Consider the following 23,632-nt stretch of genomic DNA (forward strand, 5'->3'; position numbering starts at 1 on the left):
ACATTAATCAACAAATTACACGGATCCTACATTGCATATTGATGTAGCAGTTGTGTCGATAATCACTGATGGTACCAATCATTTTGATACAGCCTTTATTTTTTCCTTATTTTGTACTATTTAGAGGACATAATAAAGGACAAGTGACGACATCTGCTAATAGTCGTAAATTTGCCTTGACTATAATGGACTAATGGATAATAATAACTGTGCAACCCTAATTTGAGGCTTATGCAGTGGCGGTGGTGGTCAGGGGGGGGGATCAACCAATTTTGCACAAAATTCCCGGAAAAACTGGACATTTTCATAATTTTGGGTTTTTACTGGGGGGACAACTGGGGATAAGAGTTCTGACTGGGGAGAATTTGCCCCATGCACCCCCTGGCACTGCCACTGGGCTTATGACGGAACCTACATAAAATAAACCCTGCTTCATTTCTACAACTTTCAACAGACACAACTTGATTCATCACTCTAGTATATCATACCATTCTTTCATTCCATTACTGTTGTACAGTTGCGTCCCATTTCTGATGGCAAGCCTGATGATTTGATTTACTTGGCAGGTTGCTTGCCAAACTTCTGGCCAGAAGCTTCCACTTTCTTCTGTCGCCGTTTCAGCTCATTAGGGAACTTGTCGTAGCATTTCTTGCAAACTGGTTTCAGGTCAAACTCGATGAACTTGCTCCTGAAATAGAAAAAATAAGCAGGTGGCACATTTGAAAGTAAATTATACTATTAGTTATGGTACAGGCAATTGTTGTGCGCAACGTGTCATACTGGGTGAAGCCGAAGGCTGAACCTAGTATTGCCTTCATACGCAAATTGCCTTTGCACACGAAGCTCCTTTATGCACATATCGTGCTTACGCAATATGCTCTCACTGACTAGATATAATGTGTAAGCATGCACTCACTGACTAAATCTTTGTGGTATAATATACACTTCTTCACATATCTCCAGTTTTTTTCAAAGCAAATGGAATCACACTTAAAAGACTGAACCAATCAATGGCATCCAGATCATCAAACTTTTTGAACTGTTATCATTAAGTGCTAGTCCACATGAACATAATCACAACAGGAAAGCAATAAAGTCCCATTAACATATTTGTTGCGATCACTTGATTTTGTGGCAACACATACACATGTAACTGGTTATCTAACAAACTGGTGCATATATCCGATTCAAGCAATGATGGACATAGACTGTGACATCCAACTGCAACATAACATATACTTCCAATAACTAGATCTGCAATCTTCTTGTCATTTCAAGATAAATGTATCCAAGTGAAATATACAATCTTTTTGAAATCCAAGTGCATCACAGGTTATTATTTACAGGGTACACTAGATATGGTGAAATGACTTACTTTGTGTTGAGCATGGTGTCACAGGACATGCAGAAGAAGTGCTCTTCACACCAGGTCTTATTCATAGTACACATCACTGGGTAAAAAAAATACAAGAAAAAAGCATGAAATTAATTCAATAAAGATATTCATGGTTAAGTGATTGCTATACTATGATCAGCTTGTAAGAGGCAGGACTCATCATAACTTTGTGGTTTGATATAGAATGGTGTGTACAGCACCTATCCCAGCATAACCAATACCCACTTTCACAATTTAGTGTTGTAGAGAAATGGGGGATATCAGCACTGCAAAGGATGTGCAATGGACGAATAAGTATTGACATTACCATGGCGACTCAAATTTGTCAATTTCTGACACTGGCCCGACAACAAATCAGATACAGTGAGTATCCTCTAACTCTGCAGATCACACTTCCCACGTCACACTTTGTTAAATCATTTATACTGACTTAGAATCTGCCTCTTTGAAAGGAAACACAGTGCAGCATGTTTCATTATTAGAACACCATTTATGTGAAACTTACTTTCAGTTGTTATGGCCTTGTTGCAGTAAAAGCACATGTTTCCAAAGAGCTGAAACAAGAGAGGTAACAAAACAATCAATATAAACTGTATTGTACATATTATCAGCCTGCAAAATAACCGAAGGCAATTGCCTTCGGGATGTTGCTATATTACCAGTATTACTGGTACCACTACCAGTTGCCTTGATGCCCTATTAATTGCTGCTATTTTTTAACATATAATTGGCGTGTAAAATAGATGTGCCCTTTCAAAATTGCCTTGAAATGGGTGCCCTTCAGAATCCGTATTTTGCAGCCTGCATATTATGGTACTATAATATTTTGTGGATTTCCTTTAGTTTTACAAATTAAGCGTACTGCTGACCATCCAGTGCGTATTATTTTCTACAAGGTCCTATGCACACGCTTGACGTCGCACATGTATACACGATAGTTAACGCATAAAAGGAACCTTGCAACAGAAGCAAAGTATTTCTAAGTCTAGATTAAGATTAGTAATAAATACAAAATTTGTTACATATTCTATCATATGAATAAAATCATGATTACTTACCAAGTTGTAGTGAGTCTCACAGTAGGCCTTGCCATGACGCTCATAATGCTTATGGCCCAAAAATGGCTTCTCACATCGGGCACATACGAAGTGCTATATGTAGCAAAGAAGTACAAATCATAACATAAGCATTACATTACAATATATACATATATGCTTTTCACCTCTAAATGTATAATAATGCTTGCTTTCTCTCAGATTATGCTAAGTGATCCTACTTTTGCATTCTATATCTTGGCTTTTATACTTATTTTTCAAACATGTTGGCCTTATAATAATATTTGTAAGGAACCAACAATTGTTAACAAAGACACCAAATGACCCTTGCACCTCTGATGAATCCATCACTGCAATTACACAGCTGATTGCAATCAATAACTAATGTCATTTTGGTTCACTCTACTGGACATCCATAATAATTATCATAAATTTGCATATTTTACACAATTTATTGCATAAAAAATATGAGGATACTAAAAATGTCCTCCTATTCTTTAAATGTGTCCTCATATGGTCATCTCGTATTGGTCAATGTTTTCATGTTCATAAAATCATGTATACCCATGGTTGGGCAGGAAAAACCTGTGTCATTGGCCCCTGAACATGTTTAAAGCAAAACCTCCTATTGTAACCTGTTGGCAGTTTTGTTTTAAACATGTTCAGGGGCCAAAAGGTTTTTCCTACCCAACGACGATATACATATATAGTTCAGAATGCCAAAGCCAACTAGAAGGCTATATATTTGTACACAAATACGGCTATACCCGCATGTTATCGGTGTACCCAAACTTACAGTCCTTATTTGCTGAGGACTTAAGTCCAAGTCACAAGCTTTAATTGAATGTAGGTTGCACTGTCGTAGCACTTAAAATAAAGAAATTGTAAAAGTCCCCCGGGAAAAGTCCCCTCACAGGGGAGTCGTCTCTCTTACTCTCCATAGGTTGCTGTTATTCCAGAGGGAGTATGTAAATTAAATGGAACAGCCATTTCAGAGGGAGTATGTAAATTAAGCGGAACAGCCTTTTTGGGGGACATTTCAGAGGGAGTATGTAAATTAAATGGAACAGCCAATGGGTATGTAATTAAACTGGAACAGCCTTAACGCTTCACGCTGGTATTTCCAATTATGATATAATACGATCTGTCTGTTTAGTCCCACGTGTGTGTGGTGGATGGGTGTGTGGGTGTTAGTAACAATATAATTCTCAGGTGCTATCTGTGTACAAATTCTGAGCCCGAAGCTACTTTCTTTGATGAGAAGCGGCCCACCCTTTGTTTTAACAATTGGGGCCCTCGGGCCCATAATATTTGACTTGCCTTATGAGGCCCATGTACATAATTATGTTGAAGTATAATTCTCAAGTGCTATCAGTAGACTCAAGCTGGGCACTGTAGCTGCTTTATTTACTGAGTAACGGCCGGCCCTATGTTTTAGCGTTTGGGGCCCTGGGCCCATATTATGTGACATATGGGGCTCATATGTACATATAACTATATAATTCTCAGGTGCAATCTGTGTACAAACTCTGAGCCCTGAAGCTGCTTTATTTGATGAGAAACGGCCGGCCCTTTGTTTTAACATTTGGGTCCCTGGGGCCCATAATATTTGACTTATGGGGCTCATGTACATATGTTGAAGTATAATTCTCAAGTACTATCAGAAAACTCAAGCTGGGCATTGTAGCTGCTTTATTTACTGAGTAACGGCCGGCCCTATGTTTTAGCTTTTGGGGCCCTGGGGCCCATATTATGTGACATATGGGGGTTATATATACATATGACAATATAATACTACTAAAGACCTATCTATGTACCAAATCTGAACCCTGTAGCTACTTTATTTGCTGAGAAACGGCCGGCCCTTTGTTTTAACATTTAGGCCCCTGGGGCCCCTAGCCTTGTACATATGGGGCCAAAATGGGCAAAAGGCACATCTACAACTTAGGGTCCATACATATGCCACATATGAACCCTAGTCATGTTATACTTATAGAGCTAGGCTTGTCAATCTGTTGCACCATATTTTAACATTTGGGCCCCTGGGGCCCATAATATATAACATATGGGGCTATTGTATATTTAAGAAATAAAGGGTAATGCTTTATCCTTTACACCCAAATAATGTGTCGAGGCAGTAAAAGCGTAAATAATGGGTGAGGCGCAGCCGAACCCATTATTTAAACGCTTTTACTGCCGAGGACACATTATTTGCGTGTAAAGGATAATGCTGCACCCTTTATTTCTATTCTATTACCAGAAAATAGTGCGATTTAAAGAGAAAATATCATTTTTGGCACAAATATTTTAAGTTGTTTACTTCAAGGTAGAGCGCGTGACGCTTAAGTGACAGCGTATCGCGGAACTGTTGCACGCAGCGTAACCAAGCGTGATGCTGTGCGTAGAATGTTATTTTCGACCCATTATTGCAGAATAATGGGCTCTCACGTGACGCGTTTCAACAAATCATAGTGCGCGATTTTGAATAATGGGTCGTGGAGGTAATAGAATTGTAAATATAGAGTACCCCTAGGGCTATCAGTGTACCAACTCAGAGCCCTGAGGCTGCTTCATTTGATGAGAAATGGCGTGCTTTGTATTTTCACATTTGGGCCCCTGGGGCCCGTGACCTTTGACCTCTGGGGCCAAGATGGGCAAAAGGCACTTCTCTGAGGTAAGGCCCATAAGTGTACCACATATGGGCCCCAGAGCCTTTGTAGTTTTAGCGCTAGCCTTGACAGAATGATGTGTTTGATGGAGGAGGAAAAGGAGGAGGAGGAGGAGGAGGAGGAGAAGAAACCACATGATGGGAAGATACCCTGCATGCTATTGCATGCGGGTATAATAAACAACATTTTCAAACTATTCCACGTTAAGGGAACAAACCAAAAGATCGATGACGTCCTATAAACGTAACTAGTTTCGTTTCTCGGCCGACCCCTCCCTCCCTGCCAGAAGCGTAATAATGAAATGTTGAACATTTTGACATAATAATAATAATGACACATTCTTCAGACCGATGTTTTTGTACAAACGTAATCGAGTATTTTTACCCCCTCCCCCTAAACGAAACTAGTTTCGTTTATAGGACGTCATCGATCTTTTGGTTTGTTCCCTAAAACCACCAACATCCGCCAACGTCAATTGACTACTACCTTTTCAAGGTTAGTTATTTAAAACCATGATCAAGGTATGGTTCAATGTTTTGTTCTTCCTCTCAACATTACGTTGCAGCCACACAGCACTAAATATTTGTCAGTGTACGCCACAACAACACTGCATATATCGCATGGCAAAAACGCACACAAACATCAACATACATACCTCCACATGCCAATGTTTTCCCAGCGCAGTAACAATCCTCTCTTCAATAGGCCTATGACAGGCACTGCAGATGGGGATACCCATCTTGTCATGACAAGGCAAGCAATACAGCTCACCTCTCAACTCACGGGCACTGGCAGTCAGTTCCTCACTGTGTAACAAAATGAAACCAGTAGATTAGTAAATTATGCTGTATATAACAGACGATGGTGGACTACATTATTCAATGTGGCAACAGCCAAAAGCGTAAACAAAACAGACAATATGACGGCAACACTGCCTGCACGATGGACGCAATTATTTTTTCCCGGAGCCAAGATCCGTTTTGAGCTGTATTGGCCGGGTGGCCCCATGACAGAAAAAAAATGCACAAAATATATTTCCCGGTGCAATGTATACATTTTCACATGAAAATAAATAATTTTAAATTCAAAAAAAAAAAAGAAGAAGAAAATTTTTTAATCATCTCCGGGGATGGGAATCGATCTCGGGACCCTTTGCGTGGAAGGCGAGCTCAGTAACCACTACACCACGTAAACTCATTGATACACACAGCGGAAATTTTCAGTATATATCGTAACATATCGTGCGTTATTCATACCAAAAAAATCAAAAAAACCGTACTTACAATGAGGTTCACTGGCGAACCTCAACGGATTTAGACTGATAAAATAGTGCTTAATAACATACGTACAGTTTTGGAATAATTTGAGAAATTTTTGTGTTTACGTGTAAAACCAATGACGACGTCAAAATTCAGCCAATCTTGGCCGGCCCCCCCTGGTATATAAGGCTTTCCTGGTTTGTAAAAGAAAATAACCTTTGAAAAATGACCTTTGACCTCACTCACAACTGTTGACCTCACACATATCAATGTACCCAGGGGACATTATGTCTAAGTCCCATTGAAATATATCAATGTGGGAGAAATCAACAAAAGAAGCCAAGGGTTAACATTTTTTGCAAAAGGTTAACATTACAGGTTGAAATTTTCTGCACATACAGCCTGGCACACTACATCAGAGCACATTTTATAGTCCATTTTCCAAACTTTGTTTGGCGGGTTCATTTGGACAATACAGCATTATAATAAGTAGCAGTTCCCATATTGCATTTGTATCATGATTCAGGTTTCATTGTAACAACACTTTAACTGATGAGAGTATCTTGTTTTTGAAATTTTAACCAATGCATTACATGCACAGTAAGGATTGCACATGAGACAAAACAGTAACAATTATTCACTGTTTTTCTACCTTGATTCATTCTTGATACACTTACCCACATTTACAGCAGTTAAAATGATAGGGATGGTAAGTCTCCATCTTGAATTTAATATGGCCTTCCTCAATAATGGCACTGAAACACAAAATTTATCAAATAATTGTATGTTAATAACAGTATCCATCTTGAACTTGATACGGGTGTCCATAATAATGGTACCAGGATAAGGAACTATGAATTAAGAGTATTCCACCCAGCTATTTGTGACCCAAAGTTTTCTTTCTCAAAAATACTTCATGACCTCTAAACCATATCCAGTTCCATGTTTAAATCAACACATATGACATGCACAAAATATCTATGATGTTGTTCTGAATAAATAAATTTCTATGTTAATTTTTACCCCAAACCTGCTGAAATTAAGCCGATTTTAGGATTATTCATATTCAAAGTTTTTTTATATGCTTTTCACACTATTAAACCCCAAAACCTGCTTAAAATTGTGAAATTGAAAAAATATTCACTTTTAAACATAGACAGTAGCTAAGCCCAACTAAGCACTTCATATAACAACATTACAAGATGACATCATTAACTTGGTATGATAGAAAACATCAGCAACATTTACTAACTGGATTCTGATGTATTCTGATTGTTACACAACTTCCACCATTGTTTTCGTCTTATTTTTTTTATATCTAAAACAGCTTCAGAATTAATTAGATTCTAAGAATTAAAGGGCAACTAATAAAATTACTTACTGGCATCGGAAGCACACATATTTCCCACTACCTATGAACAAAAGAAAAATATGTAGCACCAAATGTAAATACTTATTTCATAAGGAAAACTACAAATAAGAACATCTTTGAGCTATCAATATTTGTAGATGTGTTTTTTGTATTCATCCATTGATGCAACGCAGCATTAAGTTTATCATGACTTGATCCATATTTAATCTGGTCAACTAGTGCAGAAAAAATAACAATTATTGCTCTCTCAACTATGCTGGTTTCATACTTTCCTGCCGCTTACCGCTTTCCCGATGATTTTGCTTCACTGCGCAGTCACATCAGAAATGCTAGTGGTGACCAGCAGCAAGCCGATATATCGATCACTCCATTGCTTTGCCCAAAGCGGCATATTGCTAGGAGTTGAATTCAAGTCAACTCCGGAGCAGCACCGCTCTGACGTATGAAAGCAGGAAACAATTTTTGGCAGTGCTGAGCAGCAACATTGGCTTGGCTTTCATAGTCATGCTGCTGCTACTCAGCAGCGTGCCGCTCCGCTTGCAGAAAAGTACAAGCGGCATGATGAAGCTCAGCGGCAAGTGACAGAAAGTATGAAACTAGCATATATCCGGCTCCTCTGCACTGCTTGTGAGCAGTTGCAGTAAAGCTTTTTCTTATACACAAAAGATTTTAAAGTTTCCAAATTCTCATTATACAACAGATGAAACTTCTGCTCAGTGTATGCCTAAGTATTGATTCTTAAAAATGTTGATAGCAAACAATATGCACAACCACAGTAGTAGTACTTCAAAGGTAAATTTAGCAAACATTGAATATATTAGAATTATCACAAAATGGGTTAAAAATCAACTTCTACTTACTAGCAGCTTTTTCCTTGAGGTGGCAGGGACGACACAGGGCTCTGTGGACCAAATGAATAAACTGCATATTCAAATTGCATTCACAGGCTAGGGTTATCACAATTCAGTCAATAGTATTTATAACAGATAATGAAAATGTATCCTATATAAATTCATTTGTGGAAAGGTTTTTAAATTGTTGGGGTGTTGAAACTATTTTTATTAGGTATTAAAAGTATTAAAACTTATGTTTTCTGCTAGAAACCGTCTGGCTTTCTCAAAGCATTGATGATGTTATTGATACATCTGCTTGGAGCAGGAATCTTGAAGTGGGAATCTTTACTGGATGTTGTTGTTTTACCGGAATTACTTGTTGCCAATGTTGGTCTTGAGCAGAGGATCAAAGACCAACATTGGAGACAGGACTTCCAGTAGAACAATAACATTGTATAAATCTGATGATATGTACTTTAAGCGTATGTACCTGGGATGAAAAGCCGATGATCAACTGAAAATTTTGACCTTTCACATTGAAGATATACATTTTTTCTCCAAAAACTCAAAAAAGTTTAGTTCTTTTTGGGAAAAATGTAATCTTCAATATGAAAGGTCGAATTTTTCAATTGATCGTCGGCTTTTCATCCCAGCTAAACACACTTTAAGTACATATCATAAGATATACCGTTTACTTCGAGGATTGTTAAATATCAAAAATTTTAATAATTTGCCATAAAATTGGAACTATATCGCAAATTTCAAAAATCAAAATTATTTGATATCAGAAGGACATTCCTCGTATTCAGAATGCAATTCGATATGTTTGATGTGCTCTCAAATCCCACAAAAAATATGTGAAAGCGTTACTCTCCTAGTCCTTAATGTTATAACAACAGTCAATTGATTGACAGCATTGATGGTCAATCTAAAGATCCAATGAATAAGGCTGAATTGCCTAAATGATAAATAGCATCTCACCTTCCTCTATTCTTGACAAATCCAGTGTCAGCCAGAACAGCTTGACAAATCTCACATTTGAAGCATTCTGGATGCCAGTTGTTGTTCATCGCTTTAATCACTCGTCCAATCACAAACTCACCTACAAATCAACAAATTATGTTGGTTTTTAGTAAAACTTAGTTAGGAAGCCTCTTTATTGAGTTAACCATACCCTTCGAAACAAACATTGTTGATGCCCATCAGAGGAAACTTGACAAATATGCAAGTCTTGTTAATGATCTTACCGATAAAGGGCTCAAAGTCAATATTCATGCTTTTGAAATTGGTAGTAGAGGTTACCTATCTCCTGAAAATACATCCACTCTTAAGTCACTTATACATCTCTCTGGTACAACTCAAACTTTTAAGAACGTTCGGAATAATCTTATGAAAATCGTCCTGTGCACATCTTTTAGTTTATATTGTTCCAAATCCGAACCATCATGGATTGATCCACCACTGTTTAAACTATAATGTCTTTTAACAATTGTTGTTGTTGTTTTTTTAAATATTTTATCTTGCCGGAGACTCGCTGGTCGGGTATCTCCGTGTCCTAGATTTTACACTGCCAGTTTGTATTACTTTCTATGTATTTTATTGTTGCTATATTTATTTTATTCATGTATCATTATGTGTCTTTGTATATGTAATTAATGAGAATAAACTGGCTGATTTAATAAAAAAAAATGACTTAACCACACGTCATCATCATCTTTACTACCTCAGAAAATGTGCCCTAATAAAAACATTCAAACATTTTTACTGCCAAGGACACACTATTTGGGTGTAACTGTAAAGGAAATTGCAACATCTTCTAGAAACTTTTATTCCATTAACCTAAAATAATGTGATTTAAGAAACTGTCATGTTTTTTGTCCAAAGTTGTTTAAAATTAGGTAGAGTAAGTAATCACAGGAAAATTGAATGTGTAACAACACATACCTTTCATAGAAAGTGCTACACATTAGTGACATTATTGCAATTCTAACACACAACTTATTAAAATCTTAAGGGCTGGGGTATGAGCATTTGGACAGTGTTTTTTGTGGGACATGAGAGCACATCAGACATATGGAGAATATCCTTCTGATATCAAATAATTTTGATTTTTTTTTTTAATTTGCGATATAATACACATTTTATGGCAAATTATTAAAATTTGATAATTTATGCAATTTTTATATTTAACAGTCCTCGCAGTAAACTTTATCAATCTATCTAATGATATGTACTTACAGTATATGTAGCTGTGATGAAGTCGACGATCAATTGAAAATTTTGACCTTTCGTATTGAAGGTATGGATTTTTTCCCCAAAAACAAATAATAATCTTTTGGGGAGGAAAATGTATATCTTCAATATGAAAGGTCGAAATTTTCAATTGATTGTCAGCTTTTCATTCCAGCTACATACACTTTAAGTACATATCATTAGATTTATAAAGTTAAATTTGAGGACTGTTATATCAAAAATTTATAAAATATCAAATTTTAATAATTTGTTATAAAATTTGAATTATATCACAAATTTCAAAAAATCGAAATTACTTGATCTCAGAAGGACATTCTTTGTATTCAGAATGCAAGTTGATATGTCTGATGTGCTCTCATGTCCCACAAAAAATACTGTCCAAACACTCATACCAGAGCCCTTAACTTATTAAAGTCTTAAGGGTCCTTAAATTAGAATAATGTACCCTTCAGGTAATAGAATCGATAAAAATCAAACTTCAAATTGGAAGTACTGCTTCAATGATCTACTGTATTGGGCTATTCCAGATGTATTCCGCACTCCCCCTATGGAAGACACTTCCGGAATTCGGGGCTAAATTGACAGCCAGAATTCACATGTCAGGAAAACCCCATGGAAGACCCTGCGGAATTGTGGTAATATGGCCAGCGGAATTCAAGTAAATGTAAATGTCTTCCATAGGGTTCCAGCTGGAATTAGAAATTTTTTCAGTTTCCAGCCAGAATTCAAGTAAATTGTAAATGTCCTTCATAGGTTAATCGAGATGGCGACCATAAGTGAAGATCCTGCTGGAATTGAAGTATTTTTGACCATTTTCCAGCCGGAATATTAAGAAATATGAATGTCTTCCACAGGCACATCATGGCCTTTCACAATCCCCACTCTTGTTTTTTTTTTTTTTTTTGCAGCCGGAATTTCACCTAATCTCAATGTCTTCCATACCCTCCAGCGGAATCTGTGTCAAAAATGACTGCTGGAATTCTAGACAAATCTGAATTCCAGCTGGAATTGCATTTTTTTTAAATGTCTTCCATAGTGGGGGGGTGCGGAATACATCTGGAATAGCCCGTTATACTAAAATAGCTTTTAAATTACAAAACTTTCATAAGGTATCACTTTGTTTTACTGATATATACACACTTATAATAGCTCACTGACATTATTTGACTTTAACCTAAAGTGGTTTTACATTTCCGTATTGTGTATACTTACCACATTTTCCACAGCAAGGCGCAAACAACACATGGAAATCATGCTCGCAGTACTTCCTGCCTTCAAACTGTGTAACACAAAAACAAAAGCAGCTAGAATTGATAACATAGGCTATTATAGCTTAATATGTCAGTGATCCCAAACTTTTTTTTATTATAGCTTAATCCAAACATTCTAGCTTGGGATGCCATTTTCACTTTCATAGGGAGTGTCACACACTACAAATGTATAAATCAGGAATTTATTACAAGGCCAAAGTTAATGGTTGCTAATGTGTTATGAGTGAACCTCCCTTAAAAAAGCTTATACATCTATAAAAGTGGTATGCTTGTCATGTATAATTCTTTGAAAGAAAAACAACTCCAAAGCTATAATTACAAAGACCATAGTCTGGATAATGTTCAAATTTGATGGACTATGGGCAAACTCAATTGAAAGAATTTGCAGTAGGAATTTTTGTTTTCACTATCCTTTACTGTGTGATGAACAGTTAAATAGGCAGGTCCAATATTTTGAGTAGTGGATGCTGGCGCAGCCACTGATTAAGAATTCTAGCAAAGACACTGCTAAAATGTATGCTACTGTGTGACATCCATTCACCAGGAAGGTAATTTCAAGAAGTATTACCTATTCTTATTCAGTGGGTGTGTCTTGTAAAGAATTCACATAATTTGATTGGTTTTCTGGTGTATAATATCTCACAATAGTTGATAGTGATATTAGTCTAGGCGCGCGCCGGCACGCAACGACGGTACGCTTGTTGCTCCTCAATGATCGCGCGATAATGCGTTTGCGTAATATACGTCACGAGAACTAAGAACGCGATTCGGGCGGCTTAGATGTTCGTGATGGTTTCGTTCATTTAAAACAACAGGGATGTCCTCACAAAAGTAACTTTATTTTTTTCTGAAAAAGGGCAGTTTTTCTTGCAAAAATTACATTAAAACTGAATAAGAATGAGAATAAAAGATAGGATTTTGTCTTTTGCCAATCCAATTCCAATATCGTGTCATAATGGATGGGCTGGCCAATATTTTTATCGTAGTTCAAAATATTGGCCAGCCCATCCATATATGACACGATATTGATAGGCAAAAGACAAAATCCTATCTTTATTCTCTAATTAAAGTTCAATTCATGTGAGGAAGAATCTTTAATTTACAACTTTCTTTAATTTTAAAACTGTTGCAATCTTGACAACGTCATCACATACATGTACATGTGAGGTTTCTTCTTCACATGTTCTCATGTTTAGTATAATAAAGCAGGGTCTATTTGGTTATCTAATTAACCCAAACAAATCACTCACCTCAAAAATGTTCCTTCTGGAAATGGTCGAAAGCACTGCGCACATCTGAATATAGTGAAAAAATATATCATTTTGCAATTAGGCATATAGAAGCAAATTAGTTTGATCTTAAGATAGACCATCCATACATGGTTGATCCTTATTATTTATTAAATCAATTAACTGACTATTGTTAATTGTGATAACATTAACATATGAATCTTTGCCTGTATTTATATTGACCAATATAAATTTAGATTATTAGTTCATTAACAAGCATCGAAGCAGCATCGACAGTTGATCCAAAGATCAAATACATTTGGGTCTGGTGCCTTACAAAATGTTTCGACTGTGATTTGTACTGGTGACCATCACCTTTTTAAAATAAATCACAAAATTGGGGTGGACCTTGGTGTCTGGATACTTTCATAATCATGATGTTTTGCCATAAAATGTTAATATATTGCATAAATACATATATACATGTAAGCTTCTTTTAACATCTCATGAATGAATCCAGATGCATTGGTGGACCTTTCAGAATGCGCTTAATTTCCTTTATCCATTTTGAATGAAAGCTAATTAATGAACAAAATATAATGTATGATTTTCCAATATATACATGTATGATCAATATAATTATTTTGACAAATCAGCATAAGGAAATATTAAAATGGAAATTGATGTAATGCAGAACTTAATAATATTCATGAAACTATGAATTTTCATTTGGCTTCCTCAAGAGAGTAACGTAAGTGCGTGCTCCAGTGCACGTAGTACTTATGAGTTATGACAATGTATGTATATATCATGCACACAGACTCAACACAAGTTATCAAAGGTGGTATGTTTTTTTTCACCTGCGAACTCGGCACTTGGCTTTCTCTAGAAAGTGACATCAGTACTTTGTTGGAGTTACACTGTACTTCGCGCATACTGATGTCACTTTCTAGAGAAAGCCAAGTGCCGAGTTCGCAGGTGAAAAATTGTGGTTTTAACCACTTGGCAAAAAAACATTTGCTGGCAAAAATGGCAAAAACTAAAAAAAAAAGTGAAAACAAATTATTAAATTAAAAAATTAATTTCCTGAGTGTAACAAGGCCAGATTTTGTAATTATAAGTAACATATTAAGAAATTAAAGGCATGCATTTTCATTGCTCACCTGTGCATTTAACTGAAATGTGGCATATCAATTTCAAAACTTTTTCATTTTAAGGACTTGATGAGACAAAAAATATGTTGAATGATTCATTAAAAGTTGTATTTACTGTGTATGAGCTTTCTGTGTACTTGTTTTAATAAATTAATATTTGAGCGACTACTGACTAAATATGAGTTTTTGCCAGTTTTGCAGTACTTGATATAAAAAGTTCATTGCAAGTAAATTTTATTACCCTATATAATGACTCCTTGGAATTTAACCTTTGTGACCTCCAGAAGTAACTTTCACTGCCAAGTCCCAGTGTAAAGTTTATGAACTTGTACAAACTTCAGATTGTGCATATACATGTATGTGTACATCACACACCAAAAAAGATATTGTGGATATTAAATGATAATATTATAAATGGTCCAGTCATCAGTTTCAGTAAAGCTTCTAAGGCCTTAACTCGGACCTGAACTAAAAAAATGAGCACTACAACTACTATGTGCCGAATGATTTTGACAAGCACACTAAAGTTACACAGCACACATTTCATAATATCACCAAATCATTTGATTGGCAAAAACAAAATTAATATTGAAAAGCAATATTGACAAATCACATCAGTTTTAGAGTAATGCGGCCCACATACACGTTCAATCTTATTGATCAATATCAAAGACCCTAGATACAAGAGTGGATACAAAATCTACCATTGAAAACGCACAATGGTAGATTTTGTATCCACTCCTGCATCTAGGATCCCCCAATATTGATCAATATTTTGATTGTGTATAGGCCGCATTAGTAGAGACATCTACTTACACAAAGCATTCTTCATGCCACATTTCCCCACTGGAATTGACTATCTTTTCATCTTGTCGGAATCCTTCTTGACATCGGGCACATAGTGCCATATGGGCTAGTGACGTCATTGTTGTTGGCATTGATGTAGAATCAATTTGATAATGCCTGAAACTAAAAAAGTAGAAAACATAGTAATTCAATGCACTCCAGTGTAAAAAAGCTCCGGCTCTACGTATGGTGGCATGTTGAGAGGTGGGCACGGAGGGCACCTTTTTCCATAACAGGGTAAAAATTAGCAAAAATAGTATTTTTTGATATTTCATGTATATTGATGAACTTTCATAGTTCACACCATTTTAAAAGCATAAAACATGTTTATTTTTGAGATAATCCTTAATTAATGCACAGCACATTAATGAGCCTAGATGTGCTAATTACATCCTCATTCACAATTTAATATACATTTTATGGCAAATCATTAAAAATTGATATTTTTGATATTTAACAGTACTTGAAGTAAACTTTACAAATCTGATGATTTATACTTAAAGTGTATGTAGGTGGGATGAAAAGCCGACAATCAATTGAAAATTTTGACCTTTCGTGTTGAAGATATGGATTTTTTTTCCCAAAACACCAAAAAAAAGTAGGTCTTTTTGGGAAAAAATCCATATCTTCAATATGAAAGGTCAACATTTTCAATTGACCGTCAGCTTTTCCTCCTGCTACATACACTTTAAGAATATGTCATTAGATTTATATAATTTACTTCGAGGACTGTTATATATCAAAAATTTGAAAAATATCAAATTTTTATAATTTGTCATAAAATTTGTATTATGTTGTGATTTTCAAAAAATGAAAAATATTTGATATCAGAAAGACATGCTTCGTATTCAGAATGCAATTCGATAGGTCTGAGGTGCTCTCATGTCCCACAAAAAATACTGTCGAAACGCAATAAACGCTCATTTTAGATCCCTTAATGAACAATAAATTTTATAATTGAGGAGATGAGAATGAATAAGAAAAATATCCTTTAAAAACTTCTTTAGCTAACTGTAATTGGAGTCAAATATCAGTAAAAATTAAGAATACAACAAAAAAATACATTTAAATATTCAAATTGGCTCATTAACATGATTGATTAAAGTCCATTCCATTGTTGCATACATTGTAGCATACCATAGGACTTCTGATGGCTACATATCAAATTTTAACTCCAACCAAACTGCATTACTGGTACCAATAAAAACAAATGGTAGTTTTCTTTGTTTGTACATGGTCATTTTCACAGTAAAGGGTGTAACTTTTGATTTTTAGGGTCAAAATTTCAAACCACTTAAATATGTTTCTGTTTACTGAAATCATGCATAGAAGCAACTTAAATTCCAGTAAAATAATGTTTCAAGGCACCTTTTGATTTCTAATAAAAAAATTGACATTTCCATTTAACATTTTGGTTAAAATCTAAGAAAAAATTTATTTTACATAACCTCAGAAAATTATGACATGAAAGCTGGAATACATGTGAAATCCCATTCCAAAGTAAGTCAACAGATATAAGTTAAATTTTATACCATGTTTTGCTATGTTTGTAATTGCAGTTTTGAAAATTTTTAACATCAAGTGTCATTTACTATGGAAATTTCCAAACCTTAAACATATTTTTTAAGTTTTAATTGGGTTCCTAAAATAATTTGAATGTCTAACTTCATGTACAAATACTACTTGATGAAAGGAACCTCCCAGCCAAGTTTCACAGAAATTGGAGATATTTTTTAGAATTGGCAATTCAAGCAATTTGTGTTTCGGAGGCTTCAGTTAACAACACAGGTGATCATAAAAATAAATATTTGGCTAACTACTACAAGTTGACATAAAAAAATAGGTAAAAAATATCACAATTACCAATTTTCATGCTTTGCTTCTAAGTATTGAATTTCAGTTGTGACAAAAATTTAATTATCACAGCAAGTCATTTTTTTTGTTTCGGAGGCTTCATGTTAACAATTGTTTAACATTGCAGAAGTAGTTTTTTTGAAAACAACAGTGTTGGGATCATCTAAGCTGTTATTTTCTTGTGTGTATTGAATCAATGATTCTATGCTGCAAATATTGTAGATTTATCACATGTTAATTTTTTTTCACCCATTTGTTAAGTATGGTGTTTTTTGCATGTGAAGCCTCCGAAACAGGCTTTTATGGGTATCAGTATATTTTTCAAACATTAACCATAATGTCAATTTTTTTTTAAATTTATGACATTCTGCACATATCAAGTAATAATTACAATGCAGATATCAGTATGAAACACACTAATTTAGATATGCATAGATGATACTTAATCTTATTGTTGTTTCAGAGGCTTCATTTGTTTCGGAGGCTTCAATTGTTAACGGAAAGTTTGTATTGGGTCCCATTTTCAAACGGTGATATCTCCACGATTTAAAAACATGTGACTTGATGATCTACTTTGCTACATTTTGATAAATAGATTGGATGAGCTCTTTTATTTATATTTGCACAAGCTTGCTGAACAGTTTGTTTCGGAGGCTTCAAAAAAGTTAACGGAAAAACGGCTCTTTGAAGTCAAGATTTTATAAAAATTTTAAAAGCTTGCAAATCGACTAATTTTTGTTACCCATTTCAAGTTAAGATAACAACTGTTATGAATCAAGAAGAAGTGAAGAAATAACCAAGAATTATGAACCAAAGCTACACCCACAAAGTTTGTTAACAATTGTTAACGGAAAATGAAGCCTCCAAAATGACAAATATCGAAGTCCGGTTCTCAAAAATACAGGGCTGTTCACAATTAAATCTAATGTGGCAGTGTTTACTGAACATATGACTGTACTTTCAGGATAAGAAAAATTATCCATGAACTAACTGAAGAAAACACTGTTACTGTTTTTTATAGTTTTTCAAAATGGCAATATTAAGTACATTTAAGCCTGCTAAAACTGAACGCAGTAACTCCCAAAGCTGATTATGCTACCCAAGGTAGCTGCTAACTAGATGACTTATGTGGCCAAAAATCATGGAATTCTGTGGCTTTATTAGAACACTACGGATTAAAATGTTAAAAATCCAAAGTTACACCCTTTACCGTGAAAATGACCACATACATGTAATTAAATTAATATGGTTATGTGTCAAGTCCTGTGGGACCAGTGGCGTGCGCAGCACATTGAAAGTGGCGGGCCAGGTTGTTCAGTTCCCCTGAACGCGGGGGGTCGAAGCTCTGGGGTTTTAGCGTTTTAAAAGGCCAAGGAATCCTGTTTTGAGGGGGCAAATTTTGATGTTTTTGCACCGTCCCCCAAATTCCCCCGAATGACCAACAAAAGTGGGGAGCCTGTGCCCCCCCCCACCCCGTGTGGGACCAGATGCGAAAAGTGGCAGGAGTAGCCCAAGTTTACGGTACTGTAGAAAACAACATGTGTACTGATATTCATATTAATTGATAACTGTCCAGCGCATATTTGTATGCACTTACATGTATACACGCTAGATGTCGCATGCATATTTAGGCGAAGACTAACTAATAAAAAGCATGAAATGAAAAGGGCCTTGGCTCTTGCAAACATTTATATACCGGTACTTGATATTTATACCATTTCATGATTTACATGTCAGCATGTAGGAATCTGGTAATTACTGAGAAGTGAAAACTAAAGTAACGGTACTATAGCCAAAATAACTAATTCTCGATCACGAGAGGATACCTTCTGCGTCATAGAATACAATGTAACACCATCACGGGACTTATATGACCGAACCTTGACCTTGCCTAGCAACGACAGTGTGATTGGCCAATTCTCAAAAGTTGTGTTTGCACCATAGCACTGGTCTTCACCTACGTACGCTGGATGCAAATACCTGCGCGTACCGGTACCCAATTAAATATTTTGCCTAGTCCTAGCAATAGCAGAGAAGAACAGCAGTTACATTTTGAGACTGAGAGCATGCACAGCGCCCGGGCACAGCGCAAGGCTAATGAAAATCAATTCCTTGTTTCCCGTTACACAATTTTTCATGACAGTGTAGGCAGTGTCCGAAATAAGGAAAATATGGAGGTTATCCCAAGGATAACTAAAGCATAAATTCTGCTTGTCCTCAATTACATTTTGGTTGTCCCCAAAATGTGTCATACTTTTGGAGGTAACATATAGGGTCGTGCGCCATGAATTGGGGGCCAAATGCGTTACATACTAAAAAATTGAACAATTTACATGTTTTTGTACTTAGACTGATCTAATTCATAAACTGTTCATAAAAACCCTATAAAATTATATATCACTGTAAAGCTTAGGGTACCAGGAATACACATGTACAAACAATTGGTCAATATACAGGGTGCCACAAATGTCATATAGGGTGGAAAAGTTAAATTTTGGATCAAAAAGTATACAATTTTGTTCCTCTCTTATTTACTAACATAAATACCTGTTCTGCTAAAACCTTTTTAGATGTGCTTATAACATTGTAGGCTTCCAAAAAAGCAAACTTGTAATGTTGAGTTATGTTGCCCAACTGAGATACAGGGTGTTCAAAAGTCGTACATAATTTTTATGATTTTTATTACATAATCAATCACAACTTTTTTCCTCCATGACCTACACAAAAACCAATGGCATATTTGAATTCCTCATCAAATTTCCATCCAAAAAATGTAAACGTTTACAGCAGTAGGGCAACTCCTTCAAGAAATAACCCCTTTGGAACATTTCGGAGCATAAATAAATACTTAACACAGTAACATAGGAAAAGCATAGAACCCATGACACAGAATGCAGCACACTTGTAACAAATTAACTTAGCTTGGAGTAAAACTGGTCACATTTGAAACTAGACATAAATACCAAAACAATGATACATAATCCATCTCAATACCTTGCTGGGTTATGAAGTTACAGTCAAGAATATATTTGTGAGGCGCTAGAAATCAACATTCCCTATACTTTAACACATGCCTCAACCGTAGGATCCTCAACCGTAGGATCCTCCACCCCTGACTTCACATCGTTTGAATTGCAATATCTCAAGAAGTAAATAAAGTGTGAAGTTCTTTCTTTCCACAATTTGAGCTAGATAAATAAGCAACAAAATGAGACCAAAACTAGTTCAGTACCCCTCTCCATTCTTGAGATCTAGGACAAAATGTCCGGAATAAAATGAAAAAATGTAACACCTCCACCTTTTCCAATACCCCAATTCATGACGCACGACCGTAGTGGTTGTCCAGGGGATAAGTACATAGCTCAATATGGTTGTCCCCAGTGATTTTTGGACAAGAGGACAAGAGGATAAACTTGTGCTTATTTCGAACATTGAGTGTAGGTGACCATTTCATTTTTCATTATTTCATACCATTTCATTAAATTGCATCTGTTACAGGTGCAAACCAATAACCACCCATGTATACATGTGATAAATCACAGTTTGTAGTTTACAGATGTAGTTTACAACCACATGAAGATGATTGTACAACTATTGTCAAAAGTTTCACAATATTTTTTACGGGATGAGATCAGCAGATCAAAAAGTGTGGGACAGAGAAGTGAGTAGGTATTCATTATTAATTCATTATTAACCATATACGATGCTCCTACTGCAAAGAAAATCCCTGAAAATCAACAGAAAGAGATTTATGATATATTTAAGACCATAGTTTGGCATGTTTTAAAAGTTTGTTAGAAATCAACATTCTATTCAAAATAATGAAATATTTGGCCAGCAATTGGTTTTGAGCGGAGTAGGGTAACGGGAAACTAGGAATCAACTTTCATTAGCCTAAACATGGAACCGGAAGTGGGGTTCTGATTGGCTGATTCAATCATCAGACAATCTGACAGACCCATAATTTGATTGGCCGACATGGCCGAGGGGCCAATTAGTGCGATGATGCGTCAAAACGCTGGTCTGCCGTTCTTCACTGAAACCAAGTGTATAGTGTTTACAACCATCATGGCATCGAGCTAAAATAGTAGCTTGTAGCTCGATCATCAATGTTATTGTTTATAATTATAGTACACACTACACAGACACAGTGTGTCACAGGCTTGACATTCATTCATTTCATTTTCAGGCCAAGCATCATCAATGAAACACTGCGACTGAGCCGATAATATCATGATATAAATATTAATGTGTTATTAAAACATACGGTTAAGATGCAAGCAGAATTATTCATAATACTAGTATTTATGTTTGATCATTAAAAAGTGCTGCAGTCATCAGTTCATTTGATAAAATCAAGGTATGTTCGGAATGTTATTACCGGAAGCGGTAGACAACACGCCCAATTTAGTGCTGGAAAGGAGCCAAACTCGTACCCATTTATCTCTAAAATTGAATCATGCATAACGTTTTACTTTCATTAAACTGACTCTGGAAAATGTTATTTAATGTTCTTGATTTCAAACATAATGATACTCACACAAAATAATGAATAATTCAGCAAAAATCTGCGCAATATCGTCGGCCTATTTTCACAAATAGCAGACCATTGATGATGTGACCTTTGATGACCTCTGGACCTCCTGCTGTCTTGATACTGCCCTCTGTTGGTTTGGATTTATTTTGATTCAATGTGGTGTGTTCATAATCTATGGTGGTGGCGTTTTCTACAAAACAGAAAAAAATTTAAAATAAAAATTATTTAGAAAAAAACAAGCTGAAAAAAAACAGGTTAAAAAACCTGTCCCTAGAAAGCCCCTGAAAGCTCCTGAAAATGTCTGAAATATCCCAGGCCCTGATATCCCTGTATCCTAGACAAATTAAATAACGAATTATTTTCAGAAAAATTCCAAGGAATATCAATTTGTCATTTAATTTGTCATCATTTCAGCGATCGCAAGTGTAAAAAAATTAGAATTGTTTATTAATTGTTTAGAACTTACCGTCGTTTTATCTTTTCAGTTTCTGTTTCCGTATCCGTAATAGTTTTTGTAAGTCATTGTTATTCTGAAGTGGTAGTCTCCCAGGTATGACCAATCTTTTATTCTAGCCTTTTGTTAGTTACTGAAAATTTGAAGCTCGTGAATTTCAGTTTTCGTTTTGGTAAGTTATATTGATTTTTTACATAAAACCTCGAGATGTGCGGTTGGGAGCTAATCTAGACAAAAGAAGAGTCTAAATTTTACGGTCCTAAATTCGCGGGAAATTGTACGGCTTCAATTGACTTGTGTTTGGTGTATATGCACTTACGCCTAGACGTAAGTGCCTCGTAAAAATTGTCTTGCATTGAAATATATAGGCCTACTAACCATATTGCCAAGTTATAAGCAAAAGTTTTTCATATTGGCGATGAAACGAGCGTCTAAAATAGTCAAATATCTCCCAATGAGGCGCGTACAAGTGGTGAGTTGGTAATCATGTTTTATATTGAAATGCAATACAAAGGAATTGCATTGGAGCAAAGATAATGTATTGTGGCGGAAATGGATATCGACAAGAGAGGGCCTCCTTCAGTCACGTGGTTTCATTGGCTATATAAGCCGATTGCAATAGCACTCTGGGCCAGTCTGTCTGTAGCCGTGAGTGTGGTTGGTTGGTGACTGGTCAATTAGCTCTCCCTCTCTTCTAAGCATCCAAGCCGCCGCTCTCCGCTCCTGAATCCACTCCGATCTTGGATCAGCCCGAAGCCCAATAAAGGTGTTGAGCCAATTGATCTCATATCTGTGAGTGTGAGAGTGTTTCCTTTGCCAGTGTCAGGTACGATATGTTTCGTACACCTACTACATCATAGGCCTTACTTCGCTACCATATATATACCGAAGGCCGGTTCCGCTACATTTGGTGGCAGCGGTGGGATTTTTGTGACACTGGACTAGCATCAACATCTCAGGGATTGCAGGACGAGCAGGGAGAATGGCATCCAACTTCGACGATGATCAAGATTGGATGGAGGATTTCCACAGCCAGGTGCAAGAGGAGGAAATCGAACGACTCCGGGAGCGTGATAAGCAGTTGGAGTTACAAGCAAAGGAAGCAGCGAAAAGGAGTTTGGATTTACAAGAGGAGATCAACTTACTGAGAGTGAATGGCGAAGACGAGAGGCAGATATTCGTTGATGAAATTAAACGCTTACGGACAAAATTAACTGAGAAACAAAAAGCAAGTGATTTAAGCCAACCAATGATTGAGCCACCGCCAGAGTTCTGCTCAGAAACAGTGTCGTCTGCTGAAAGAAATCCCCAGCAGCAGTACGGGGAGACAGTCAATGTCTCCGGAGGGGAGAGGCATGTTGCAGCTCGTGGCCCAGATGAGGCTGACCACGTGGAGTATGCAAGAGCATCAACTCCGGGAGAAGAGCAGGAGCAACGCCAATTTCAGGAG

The 23,632-nt window shown here is 36.2% G+C and overlaps 1 protein-coding gene across 1 annotated transcript; it reads right to left on the reverse strand.

Moving 5' to 3' along the window:
- Positions 1–320: 320 nt before the first annotated feature.
- On the reverse strand, positions 321–21,810 carry LOC140155358 (LIM and senescent cell antigen-like-containing domain protein 1). Its single transcript, XM_072178172.1, is given in 13 exon segments — positions 321–688; positions 1,376–1,451; positions 1,902–1,950; positions 2,455–2,547; positions 5,776–5,926; positions 7,057–7,134; positions 7,761–7,791; positions 8,612–8,652; positions 9,566–9,686; positions 12,050–12,116; positions 13,355–13,403; positions 15,308–15,460; positions 21,732–21,810. Coding segments are annotated over 12 exon segments (1,011 nt in total). The 5' UTR covers positions 15,430–15,460; positions 21,732–21,810; the 3' UTR covers positions 321–555.
- Positions 21,811–23,632: the final 1,822 nt, after the last annotated feature.

Source organism: Amphiura filiformis, chromosome 6 (genome assembly GCF_039555335.1).
Source record: "Amphiura filiformis chromosome 6, Afil_fr2py, whole genome shotgun sequence".
NCBI classification, from domain to species: domain Eukaryota; kingdom Metazoa; phylum Echinodermata; class Ophiuroidea; order Amphilepidida; family Amphiuridae; genus Amphiura; species Amphiura filiformis.